Source organism: Populus alba, chromosome 2, assembly GCF_005239225.2.
Source record: "Populus alba chromosome 2, ASM523922v2, whole genome shotgun sequence".
Taxonomy (NCBI): Eukaryota; Viridiplantae; Streptophyta; class Magnoliopsida; order Malpighiales; family Salicaceae; genus Populus; species Populus alba.
Genome location: NC_133285.1, coordinates 16,301,403 through 16,315,274, shown reverse-complemented (window position 1 = coordinate 16,315,274; position 13,872 = coordinate 16,301,403). Strand labels below are relative to the sequence as shown.

At 35.7% G+C, this 13,872-nt stretch overlaps 1 protein-coding gene across 1 annotated transcript; it reads right to left on the bottom strand.

Moving 5' to 3' along the window:
• Positions 1 to 1,771: 1,771 nt before the first annotated feature.
• LOC118043532 (importin beta-like SAD2) lies at positions 1,772 to 13,872 on the bottom strand. The gene is made up of 22 exons (XM_035051549.2): positions 13,560 to 13,872; positions 13,337 to 13,472; positions 13,150 to 13,237; positions 12,746 to 12,895; positions 11,887 to 12,049; positions 11,057 to 11,241; positions 10,797 to 10,970; positions 9,557 to 9,702; positions 9,027 to 9,150; positions 8,765 to 8,945; positions 8,418 to 8,577; positions 8,292 to 8,333; positions 7,925 to 8,043; positions 7,642 to 7,840; positions 6,929 to 7,060; positions 6,531 to 6,634; positions 6,204 to 6,383; positions 4,720 to 4,859; positions 4,448 to 4,587; positions 4,183 to 4,340; positions 2,801 to 2,927; positions 1,772 to 2,697 (listed from the first exon to the last, which is right to left on the bottom strand). The coding sequence occupies exons 1-22, from the start codon at positions 13,647 to 13,649 to the stop codon at positions 2,537 to 2,539; spliced, it is 3,099 nt and encodes a 1,032-aa protein (XP_034907440.1). The 5' UTR covers positions 13,650 to 13,872; the 3' UTR covers positions 1,772 to 2,536.

Sequence of the window (13,872 nt, the reverse complement as noted above, 5' to 3'; positions counted from 1 at the left end):
GAAAATCCACCTAAAGCTAAAAGGAAAAGTGATCAAGCAACTTTAGGGAGGAGAAGTTATTTCTTCTATAGAGTCAAGGATCAATACTAGCATGGATTCAATATGTGAAAATGAACAAAAAAAAAACAGGGTGTATTGAAAAATAATTCAACATAACTACAACAAAAACAAGAAGTTCATATCTACATGTACAAGTTTTTTAATGCATTGTTGGTCCACTATTCAATTAGCCGTCAATAAGTTTTGTTTGCACTATACCTAAATCAAAAATAGAAACCAAAGTGGTTTCACCTTTCAATACAAGGTATTGTTGATATAAAATCCATATATTTAAATTCATTTAATTTATAAATTTTTTCATGTAATGCATTATGAAGTGAAGATTGTATATCACAAAATTCAAGATCAATCATTCTTATTTCAAACATTGTTGGAATAAATTAAAGAGCCAACTTAAATGGATGGTTGAAAATTCAAAGAAGTCAAAAAATATTACAAATACAACTCCCGCAACTTATTCTTCTCTTACTCAAAATTCAATCAATTTAGAAGAAGATAATATTGTATTTACTGACATCGACAATTGAAGAGACCGATAGGTAGAAATAGGTAGAAATGTGGTAAAGAAACAAGCTAAAAAAGACAATGATAGCACAAGTTCTCATGTTGAATCGATTTTACTGACAGCGACAATTGAAGAGACCGACAAGTAGAAATAGGTAGAAATGTGGCAAAGAAGCAAGCTAAAAAAGATAATGATAGCACAAGTTCTCATGTTGAATCGATTTTAGTGGATTACAAAGAACATAAAATAGAAATGGAACATAAAAGGATGGATTTTTTTGAAAAGCCATTAAAGTTAGAAAAAGAGAAATTAAAACGAAATTTGAAAAGACAGATAAAACAAGAGAGGATTGTTATTATGCAAGAACAACTTTTATTTAAACAACAAGAAAAGGAGAGAATAAAGTTGATAGATGCAACAAGCATGCCTCAACATTTGGTTAAATATTATGAGATGGATGTAATGGAAGTTTTAAGTAGTATATATATTATTTATATTTTCATTATTTCTTTAAGTATAATCATTTTTTATTATTTTTTTTTATTTTTAAAAGTGTTATTAAATAATTAAAAAGTCCATTAACATAATTTGAAGCAATCAACAACATTAACATACACTTTGAATATTCATCTTACATATAATTTGAATAATAAAACATTCATTACTTTCTATTTTAAAAAGCATGAATATAATCACATTTTTTAAGAGCCAGCTAAAATAACGAAGCATTGATGCGGGATCCCCAAATATGTTTGTTTTTATAGTAGTTTCTGTTTTTTTCCCAAACACCTACCAAATAACTTTTGATTCATGCACTGAACACATAACTGCTTTTCACATTTTTATTTCAATTAAAACTAAAATAATATTCCTTCCATTTAAAAAAAAAATTTATTTTACATGTAAAAATCTATAAAATGATATTTTTCACCAAACTATTTTTTAAAACCTACTTTTTTTTTAACTAAACTATCACAACACAAAACATACTATAAACCCTATTTATTGTATTTTTGTAAAATTAAAAAAAAATTATTTTTTTATTTTAAATTAAATAAAAATAATTTTAAAAAATTAACAAAATATTATTTTAATATATTTCTAAATAAAAAAATACTTTAAAAAACAAAACCATTTTTTCATGGTGCTTTTCAAACCATGCGCTGCACTCTATAACTTTCTTAAGCATAAACGTACAACACGATAAACAAGGAAACTAGTTTGCCATAATGATCAAGGAATTGGGCACAATATACAAACCAATCTTCTCTTCCCACCCCATTATATAAAGAATATCAACTGTTTTACAACCAGCAGCGTGCTACCCCTTGGATGCCTAAGCAGTAAAACCCAAAATCTCCAAAACCATCGCGCACCAATGTTTCGTGGTGTTTATGGACTATACTCGTTACAAAATGGGATAAAAGAAAAAATTTAGGAAAGGAAATAAAAAGAATGTTGGCTACCTTTTTATCAAAAATTATCATTACAGCGTTGACCTCCCCAAAATGATTCCCATCCCTATGACATCATGGACTCTATGCATGGGGCACTTCTTGATTTCAATCACCGGACCACTGGAACCCCCAAGAAAGGCGGAGAGTAGAGGCTATTGAAACAAAAGAAAATCCCCACCCCCCACACCCCCAAAAAAATACAACAGGAGAAACAAGGAGAATAAAGAGCAGGCGTGACAGGCCTCTTCTGATGTAGAATGGACCAGACTCACCATGTAATGACTAACCTGAACCCATGGCAGAGAAAGTCGTAGCCCCCTTGTCCCTCTACGCAGACTAATTCGGAACTCAAACATGCAAAGCTCCTCAATAACTTTGAGCCTGATAATTCTTCAGGCCTGACTGACTTCCATGATCACTGAACTAAGCAAATGCTTCAATGAGATTGGCAATGACTCTAATGCAATATGCATGAACAGGAAGCAATGAACAAGTTTGACCACAAGCCTCTAAATTATGAAGCACCAGCAGTAGATGCTTTCTCCAATTTTTCTTTTTCAATCACTACCCTCCTCTGCTCAGCATGCTCGGCAACACCATTTGCCAGCGCTTGAAAATGGAAGTCGAGTGTCTGGGTAAGATTCTGAAACCTTAATGGATCTGATGCTTGCATGGCTAATTCAAGGGAACCAAAAAGACAAAAGTAACCGGTTAGATGGCAAGAAGAAATTAGTCTTAAATTATTTTTCTGTATGATAGCAGAAGAGGTTTCCCTTGCCTTTGATCGTGTCCACAAAGAAAATGAAAGGGTCCACCTCATCAATTGGTGATTGCAACTCTTCATCGTCACTATAGTCATCATCTGAGTCATCGTCGTCGTCGTCATGTGGACGGAAAGATTTTGCCTGTGATGTGCATATAGCAGGTGATGATCAAGAAAGTGTTACAAGCATAAACGAGTTGAAGAAAAACATGAAACAAACAGTTCAGAGAAACTTTAGATTGATATGAAAACAATCTCATAAATTTTAGTTTGATATGAAAACAATCTCATGTAAAATTCCTAAGTGATGGCTCAACGCATCTCAAATAACATAAATAAACAACATGGTAAAAGACATAACCCACATAAATTAGCAATCCCAACACAGAAGTTCATCTGAGAGATACAGGAATCGAGATATATAAATGGCTTAAAATTAATGGTGATGGCATAAGGAAATATATTGCAAGGTCAGTACAGTTCATGGGACATGGCAGCATTTTGGTGATGCAATGTCCTATAAATAGACAAGCAGATCAAGAGAAGCTGGCTCCATTTGTTTCACCTTATTGGGGGCTATCAAGGATACAGAAGATGGAGAAACTTCAGAGCACGTGAGCAATCTACTGTAATTGTTATAATGAAATAATTTGGCTGATAAAACCAACCAGATACCAGTTTGAATTTTTTTATATCAAGGCAGTCATGCCATCAACCAATTACTGGTTTTCCAAAAGAGATGCTATATATCAACAAGAAAATATAATGAATAAATCACAAACAGGCAAAATGGCAAGCCTTCTAATTTTAGTCAACTTTTTGGGCATTTATTAATTGTCTCTATTTCATGTATCCTTCATTCAAAATATTCATAACAGACAGCTTTGCTCTTCCCAAAATGAATCTTCAACATTTCAAAATTTTAGATTTCCAACTATTAAACTACATGCTATCTTCTTTGAAAAAGGTCGGGTTCATCAGAGAATCAACTTGCATTGCCACCTAACACCTAATAATGTGATTTTGTTAAGTGCTCTCCCTTAGTAGTGAAGAGGACATGAAAGAAATTAGTGGGGGGAAATGTAAAAGGTAATTTGAGAAGTTAAAGTGATGAAGTACGCGCTTTGACTTTTTGAACATGAAAATGCATTTTCAAACGGACAAGTAAGCAAAAGCTAGCACTCTCCTGGGATAGGGAATAATTTGATTTCTCTTTAAACACACAGTTACTCGGGGTTTTAAGATGGAAGAAAAAAGTACAGCATGCTTAATTTTCATTTCAAAATAAAATCAAAAATAGATCAAGGCTAAGAACACCACCAGCAAATTCAAGAAAATATGGGGTTAAAAAAACATGGATTCTCATTATGGATGAAATTATGAGAAGATGATCACACCTGTGCAGCTAATTTTTGAAGTTTAATACTTTCAGCTTCATCCCCATCCTCAGCATCAACTCCCATTTCCTTGTCAGACTCAGCGTCATCATCTTCATCATCAGTCTGGAAACCATCCATTTCATCAAGATCTTCAGCTTCTTCCTCCTTTGCAGCTTCTGTCCCAACACATGATGTCCAAAGAAGATCAATATTGATCCAAACATATAATGAAGTCATAGCTGAGGGAAAAGAGCAAGGAGAGGAGAGAAAGACAGACTAAGACCTGCAAGTTGATCTTTGTATTGAACAAGGAGATCAAGAGTGGCTCTGAAAACACGCCCCAGAGCATCTCCTGGTAATTGATCCGCAGGGAGAGCAAGTAGTGATGTCAGTCCCAAACAACAAACTTTCTTATCATGTTCCCTGCACCACAAAAAATCACTGCATGATCCACCAAATCATAGAAACCATATAATGGAACAGAAGAAAGCAACCCACCACTTTACAGCTTATATGAAGCCCAAGGATAGAGAAGAAAAGCATAGGAAAAGTTACCTTTTAAAATTTGCCCGTACACCACTCTTTTTCACTTGTTCCAACATCTGGAACCAAAGAGTAAAGATCTCTGTAGCAACACCAAGTCTGTGCAATATGCTGAGGGTCAAAGCTGCATTGTAGTAAAGAGCATCTGCAACCTGCACAGAAAATTCAGAAGGCTATCCTTTTAACAAAATTTCATTTCAAACTTGAACAGATCGCTTCCAAATACAATGGGTCACCTACTAATGACAAATAAGAAGTATGCTCAAAAAGGGAGTAATCTTGTTAAGCTGCCAAAAGCATGAACTACTAGCTCACCTCAAAGTAAGAGATTTTGCAAGAATATCAAACAAGTCAGAATGTCAGATTTCGATTTTCCCACCAGACAACCAAATATCAGCAATAAAATCAGTATAGCCTACTATAGGGGGTGCAATAACTATGATACCTTGTACCTCTCTAAGTGTGGGATGATGCCTACTGTAAAAAGATTAATCACTTCACAAAATCATTGTTTTCAGGCAACTCAAGAAACTGACCCAGAGATTTGTAAGTGAATTCCACCAAGCATGGGACTAACCCAACCCAAAGAGGTGCATTCCTCTCACCTCATCAATAGGAAACCTGTATTCCTACCATCTAGGAAGCTGACTAGTATGAAAACTTACAATAACAAAATGTATGAAAATTCTTCTGTTACCCTATCATAAGGAATGTATGTGGTCATGGGATTTTAACAGATGCCTTGTTTAATAAACTCATCAGTTAAAAGGGCTAGTTACAGTTCTCAAATGAAAATTTTTGTATCACCAGCAATAGTTGACTGACTCTCGGTCAGAGAGAACACATGCAGACCCATTAAAAACATAATTTTAAAATTAAAAGATGTGATCAGAGGAGAAAATACCCAGGGAACAAAGGGGACTGAACAATCTCAAATTTCTCAAGAAATGTATCTTTGATAAATTAACATGAAATTACAATATCCATAGTCTCATGTAGAATCTTTGACAAGCCACATTCCTGTATTTGTGCAGAATATCAACAAGGAGGGGTAGCCAAGGCAGCATTATGTGTTTATTCCAGGGAGTATGGAGTAACAATCCAAAGTTAACCTCATTATTATAACAAGGCATTGATTATATCAAACAAACCCTGAAATTTGAGACTTCCCATCATCCAATAAAGACCTGAAATTCGTATTTACAACCAAATACCTTACATGATTAGTTATCAATGCTATTAGTGTGAAATACATGCAACTTTCCACTATCACACACTCTAGGTCTGTCGGCTCACAGTTAGGGTTATGAATATTGACTGCTTACATAAACATGGTACAAGGTGAATATTCAAAGTTTCAAACTACTTGACAATATCAATCCCGAGAAATAATCAATCCATGAGAGAAAAAAGGAGCAAGATGGACTTCGGAGGGTAAAGTATACTCAAAACAGAAAAGTCATGTCAAAGCATTTGTAAACATTATAACTCCTTACCACTTGCATAAGAAGACATTTCAAGTATAATTTATCAGTTCGACGCAACCGCTGAACAGTGATTCTCATATATGGCTCAACCCACTGATCCACTTGCCCTTTACAGTTCTGGAAAACCACTTCAATAAGCTTCGGTGCTGGTTCTATGTCACTGTCTTCCAAGTTTCCATCTGCCATTATCTGCAAAGGAACAAAAAACATGACCCAAAAAGAGATCAATAGATAAAATAAAATAAAGAACATTCAAGATTGTCATCTATTAATTCTCCATGCTTCAATTGCACAAAAAGAAAATGAAAGGTGATTAATAATTCTAAAATATCTCACCGATGAAATCATGTTCCAAAGGCTTTGTTGGTAATTCGGTTCCCTACATGCAAGGAAATGTGCAGTCCCCCTCGATATATAGTTGTCCAGTGGAACCAGAATGTCTGCAGCAAAACAAAACATCATAAGAACTGTTCCAAGGACCAAAGAAATTGGTCCATAAAAGAAATATAGCCTGAAAAAAATATTAAATGCATCACAATATATAGACTTTAATTCATTCAATCACAGAACCTTGATATTGTTTTCTTGTTCAAGCTACTAAATAATATTTGCAGTTCAGGAACATTATTTTTTAGCATATCATAACAATGAGGGTATAAAATACCAATGACAGAATTGGCGTCCACAATGTTACTAGTGACAAAAGAAGTCGTAACAATGAACTAAATACATACTTGGAAAGAAATCAATTGCCCATTCTGCCAATGCTTCAATCATCAAGGGCCAAAGAGACCACATTTCCGTAGATATTATTGGAGAGAAAAAGGTCATATATGAAACAATTTCCAAAACTTCCTCAAACACCTCTGCAGAAAGATATCAAAAAAGTGCTCAATCTCAAAATTGAATCAATAGAACAAAAGGCTTACTCAATAGCATGCAATCAGAAACAATTAAGATTTCGACAAGATTTAAGGACCTTAATTGATAATTTGTTTCCAACACTTTTGACATCGCAGACAAAAAATTAAAATCCTAATGTAAATTTAAGGAAAAGCGCAGAGAATAGAATTGCCTCAAGTTTCCAAAACATTGGACGGTCTTGCTTTAGCATATTTTCAATCAATTGACAAGCTGCCACAGCATATAATGCTAGAAGGCATAGATGTCTCATTCCCAGGGAAGCAACAGAAACGAAGAATGGATTACTGGGAGTTCCTCAGAGAAAGAGAACTCCTCAGTTGCCTGCAAACAATGTTGCAAACCAATCTCACTGGATCTGAGACAACCAGATAGGCAAGCACAACCAAATTAACTATAAAAAATTCAAAAAATTATTAACTAGAGCAAATCACACATGCAAGTTCATATATCCCCAAGCGGACATCAAAGACATCAGCAGGCACCACTTGGACAAGATAAGACAAGCCACCGGATGAACACATACCTTGGCCATCAGTTGTCAACATTCTACGCATTATAGGAAGCAAAGTTGGCTCAACTTGGACAAAAAGATCAGGTAGCCTGCTGACTGACTCAAGAATTGTGCTTATTGCACGCAAACAACCAACTGCTGCTAAAGCACCAGGATCATCAGCTTCGTCATCAGCTTCTGCGGTATTCATACATCTCCAAAATGCAGCTGCCTGAACATAAAGGTATAATGTCAGTCTCGATTAGACAGAAACGTCCAACAAATATAGCATCTAATCAGAACTGATAAGCATTACCAAATTCTGGCATAATCCGAGAGCATATGGTGCCATCTCCTCCCCAAATTTGTCCACTATAGTTTCCAAAGTAAAGACCAAGTCCTCATTCTCTACCTCATTCATTAGTTTGAAGAACTCTGGAAGAGAGGAAGAAAAGGAAACCAGTCACATCAGCACTCTTGGAACCTTTTTAACAAGGGCTAATTGATCTATTCTATTAATAACCAGTAGAGTTGAATGAAAGGAAAAACTTCAAAAAAATGCAGTGACGTAAATCAAAAAAAGATCTTGTGAACAAAGAGAAGGTGAGCTCTATTTAACTGACTTCAGAAATTAATGTCACAAACAAAAATGAAATGTCAATAACATGAGCATAACCACTTACCATCAAGAAGTTGAGGAAGAATCGGACGAATCTCATTTAAATCTGTCATGCACAGAACCCATTTAGATAGAAGGATGGATGAATGGAGAAATATAGAAAAAGAGCTAGAGAGCAGCAGCTTCATACCTTTGCAGGCTTCAACAAAGCATCGCAATGCAAAAACTGAGTCAACACGCACAGGAAGCTCTGGATCACGCAGCCCAGAAACGACACTGTGCAAGGATTTACGGAAATTGTTCTGGTCTGAAAAGTTAATGTGGGCATATTGTCCTGCAACCCATGCAGCCTAATACCCACTCCAAAAGGAAAGAAAAGCATAAGCTCACTCTTAATAAACTAACATTTATGCTTTGTAATCTGGAAAACCCAATTAAGATTAAAGTCCTGGAGTCCATAGCAATGGGTATAGCTAAAATATAAAATAACAAACAACAAAAAAATATGTTCAAGGAAAAAAGAACTGAGCAATAAACCTTTGCTCTAAGGTGGCCAACAGGACTGCTGAACTCGGGGAAAACATGTTGCACTAACATACGCTCCAGTTCAGATTTGTAAGGGTCAGTCTGTTTCAGTTTATCACAAAGTGCTCCAATAGCAAGTAGAGCACCATCCTTTTGTCGATAGGGTTTATATTCCACTGGTGCTTCATCATATCTACAAAAAACCAGCAATAAGAGCACCATTAAAGTACCGAAACATATTTCCATCTATTGCAAACCTCAAAATGAAAAGTACCTCTTAAAAATTTCCACTATGAATAGAATGAACTTTTGAAGGTTCTCCTTCCCACGTTTTCTAACCAACTCACTGACAAAGTCCATGGAAGCAGTCCTCGGACTATACAAATCTTCAATGATATCTGCAACAAGGTACATCATGATGACTAGTGTTTATGGAGAAAGAGCTGCTGTGGCTGTGAAGGGTATACGATTGTTCAAGAAAGTGTTTGGTAATGATGCTGTTAATGTGTTAAATGTTCAATTTAAAAATAAAAGGAAAGAAAGACAATTTAATAAACAAATTGCTATCAAGGATATTTTTGTTGTTTATCAATTCAAGCACCTCCAAAAGCATCAAATTAATAATTCTCCAAAACTTTATTCAAAATTATTTTTGGAGACAAAAAATAATCTTGAAACTCAGGGCTTTTTATAACCAAATGGTCTATTGCATTCTATGGCAAGGTGATTACCTCCCACAAGTCCAACAATAATGCCTATGCATCTTAAGTCTTTCAAGCAATGGAAACAGATTTTGATACTCACCATAACCCTTTCTCACATACTCATGTGGGTCTTCATCCCAGAGTTTTTGATCATTGTCATTGAAGCACATAAGAGGGAAAACTATCTCAAAGAGAAGAATGTCAAGTCTTGGTTGCAGTAGATTATACATGCTATTCTTTGAGATGCTGCACGTAAACAAAAATCAGTATTACAACATTAGCCTTCAAAAATACACTATAGCAGCAGCCAGCAGTGCAACAAAACACAGAATTGAAAAGGGAAATGCTATTGGATGCCCTTAGGGCACTAGTTAAGGAACTAGTTTTTGGTAGTCAGTGAAAAGTTTGCAAAATGTGTAAGTTTGGTTATCAAGCATTGGATTTGCAATGCGATTAGATGAAAAGTTTGAAATTGTCTAATTATTACAAAATTTAACTAAAACAATCTAACACTAACTAAGCTTAAAAAGTGCCCTAAGGGCATCCATTAGACAAACCCAATTAAAAATATTGATAAAACTGTGATGACCAACTTGTCACAATACAAAAGGCATAAATTTATGTGCTCTAGAAACCAGGCACATTCATTTTCTGTTGAGTGCATGAGCTTGAGTTTCTTTTATCATGTGATCAAATGATAAATGCTTACAGAGCAAGGGGGGAGGGGATAAGAACATTCAAGTAGAAAGATGATGATGAAGTTGCTATCAAAAAAGACAGCCAAACCCTAGGGGAAGCCATGAGAAAAAAATCCCATGAGTGCAACAGTTTGGGTCTAATGTGCTCTAGAAACCAGGCACATTCATTTTCTGTTGAGTGCATGAGCTTGAGTTTCTTTTATCATGTGATCAAATGATAAATGCTTACAGAGCAAGGGGGGAGGGGATAAGAACATTCAAGTAGAAAGATGATGATGAAATTGCTATCAAAAAAGACAGCCAAACCCTAGGGGAAGCCATGAGAAAAAAATTCCATGAGTGCAACAGTTTGGGTCTAAAGAAAGCATGCCATTCACACCCGAATTGATGCATCCAACAAAAACAATAACTAAGCCTCAATCTCAAACCCACCCAAACTGGTGCAATCACAACAACAAGCCTTAATCACAAGTTCCTGACCCCAAAGAGTATGAAGAAACAAAATAGTTTGGAACACTGCCAATCAGAAGTTTAAAACAATGGAAGATGATATATATGATAATGGGAAGATTCAATGGGACATAAAATGTGAAGAAACAAGAATATGACTGCAGTATTTGTGAGAAAGCATATTTCACAAACCTGTTGCTTAGATACTGAAGAATTAGGTTGATAACTCTATCAGGCAAGTAGCCACCAGCATGAATCACGTTCAATAGATTCAAGTGGCACTCCAAAATTTTCGCAGCAAAATTATTCTGAAACATCTGGGCGAAAGCTTTGTTTTCTGGGTTTTGAAGTTTCAAGTCTCCAAACCTACAAGTGTTTTAAATGGCCATGACACTATAAATTACATGCTCGTCCCAACTATTCTAAACTCATTTCAAACACCAAAACATTACCGAGTGTATAGCCTGTTCAAAATGTGAACCGTCCATTTCTTCACTTTCCACCATCCCCATGACTTCCTAAGCTCAGGATCCACAGGCTGGCCCTCTACAGGAACAGGCCTCTCCAAAACATTTAAGAAAAGAACCATCCAAGCATTGAAGACATTTGGATCAAAGAGTTGCTTTGGAATCTCCAGCTGACAATCAGAGACAATAAATTAAACTTGTAAATCATAAACACAAAAATAAAAAGCTTATGTCCCCAGAAATTTTCTAGGAAAACAAATCACATACAGCACTGGGATTTTTCCTAGTTCAAACAAATAATATTGGTATCATTGACAGCATACCTCTTAATGTATTATGAAATCAAAAACTTTACTTTATTCCTAAACCAGGGAAGAAAAGCATAGCACAAGCTTTAAGTGGTAGTTAAAACCAGAGAAATATGATGGAAACTTAAAAGGGTTTAAGATGCATACTATTTTTGTACACTAAAATCCATATGCATAGTGACAATATTAGCTCTATTTCTAGCACAGCAGTAAGTAATTAAAGAGTATATGCTGGATTACTACAAATTAGAACATGTACAAAACAGCTTTAACCACTAAAGGAGAGCAGATTTCCTAATTGCCATTAGCTGAACTGAAGGATAAACAAGTAGGGGAACTTCAGTGTGGCTTACATGGCATCTCAAGATGAGCAAAATCAAGTCAATTAGCAAAACAAAAGTGAAACACGACTCACCATGATGAATAAACAGTAACATCAAATAATCAAGGAATCCATAAAACAGAATTTACATTAGTTCACTATTGAACTGCCATTTCAGAGCTTACATATATAGATGACCAGAATATTTTACAAATAAGCTTGATCAAATCTGCTACTTCCAGAGAAGGATTCGGTATCTGGACAAGCTTGTTGAATAAGTTGAGAAGATGAGAGAATGTCTCCTCAACAATGCGATAAACAGGTGTCCTCTCCTCATCCGACTTGAACCTATGAAAACAAAATTTTCAGACAATTTATTGAGCTTTGCAACCAGACTCACAAGCAATGTGTTCATTGCGTGGAAGAATAAGTTGGGTGACAAAGCAGTCTAACATGAACAAAACCTAAATTTCTAATCCTTAAGTCAACTTAGTATAGCAGCTCAGATAAAGCATTCATAGACATTGTAGTACACTAAAGCATGGAAACCCAGAGTGAGGACTGAAAAGTGTCCCAAGATTCTCATGCCACCATTTATTTGTCCAGCAAAGGATCCTTTTCAATGAAATAAAAAGCATCCCTGATGAAATAACAGAAAACCAAACCACGCAATCTAACCAACTTAAAAGCACAGGTATGTGTGCCAATTATATAGCCAGCAAATAAATGACCATGGTGTTTTATTTATTTATTTTGTATGCCCAAAGATACACAAGCAAATAAATTATATAATGGTGTGTCTCGCCAGCACCGCGGGCCACTTGTTCAAAACAGGTCATTACATCAAGCTCAAATGCCATATGCTAGTTACTTATATGTCTTTCCTGTTTTTAGTGGGAAAATGATCCCAACACCAATGGTTGGATGTTTAAGAAACAATAAAAGAGAACCGCAAGCAAGTTCAGAACTAGAGAAAGAGTCAAAAAGCATAGTGATTGGCATATTATCTTGAAATCAAAATGTCAACAATTAGCACATCCTTACTCGTATTTTCTAGAAAGAATCCTCAACACAAATAGAGCTCCATATACTTGCTGATCTTGTAGGTTAAGCTTGATCCAATCCAAAAGGTGAGGCCACTGCTCTGGGTAATCAACATGGATCATTGTTTTAAGACACTCGCCCAGCTGTACCCTATATAGATCATGATATAACATTTAACATTGGAGAAAGCAAAAGTAGAAAACCCTCAATGGTCCATTAAATTCCAACGCACATTCCACAAACAAAACCAAATTTTGAGAATTTAAAAGAAAAAAAATCAGGAAATCATATTTATCCAACGAAACACAGCTTAAAAGTAAGATATTGTAAAATTCAGGAGAGAAAAATCCCAACAACTAAAAACCAAAATGATCAGAAAAACAGTAGAAAACAAATAATTATACCTCAATAAAGGCGGAACGCGCACAAGAAACACAAGGATGTGATCCCTCACCATAGCTTTATCACTCGCAGAGATCTTTGGTAACTCACCTACAACAAACAGCAAAACCAAGGAAATAGCAATCATCAACTAATAAAAAACAAAAAGAATTTTCAAACAGTTGGCATAACTAATTGAAGACAGCATACCAGGCTCATGGGGTGCCCAATTCTTGGCAATGAAGTTCTTGAAGTGAATACTTGCTACTTGACGCACAGCCATGTTGCAATTATTGTCCACAATAATCTGCAGCAACCTCACAAGATGCTGAGGTGTGTACTGAAACTGCAGTATAATCACAAAGAATCAAACAAAATTTTAACCTTTAACAGCAAAATTAAACAAGAAATGATTAATTATTCAATCTTAAACCTGATCGAGTCTTTGCTCGGCGTCTTTGCGTTCGTCAGGATTGGGGCTAAGAGCAGCTTGAAGGACAACAGCGAGGCTAGGGAGGTCCATATTTTTGTTATGATTATGGAACTGATCAAAGGATAAGGAGTGGTTGATCGATCGAGGAGATTTTTTTTTCTTTTTTTGGTTATGTCTATTGTCTAAACCCTAGCTGGATAGTCGTCGTCGTCGTCGTCGTCGTCGTCTTCTTCAACTAGGGTTTAGACAGAGAGAGAGAGTGGGTAAGCGCGTGCGTGTCGGGGCTGCGGAGAGAGACAGCTAGTGGATGCAG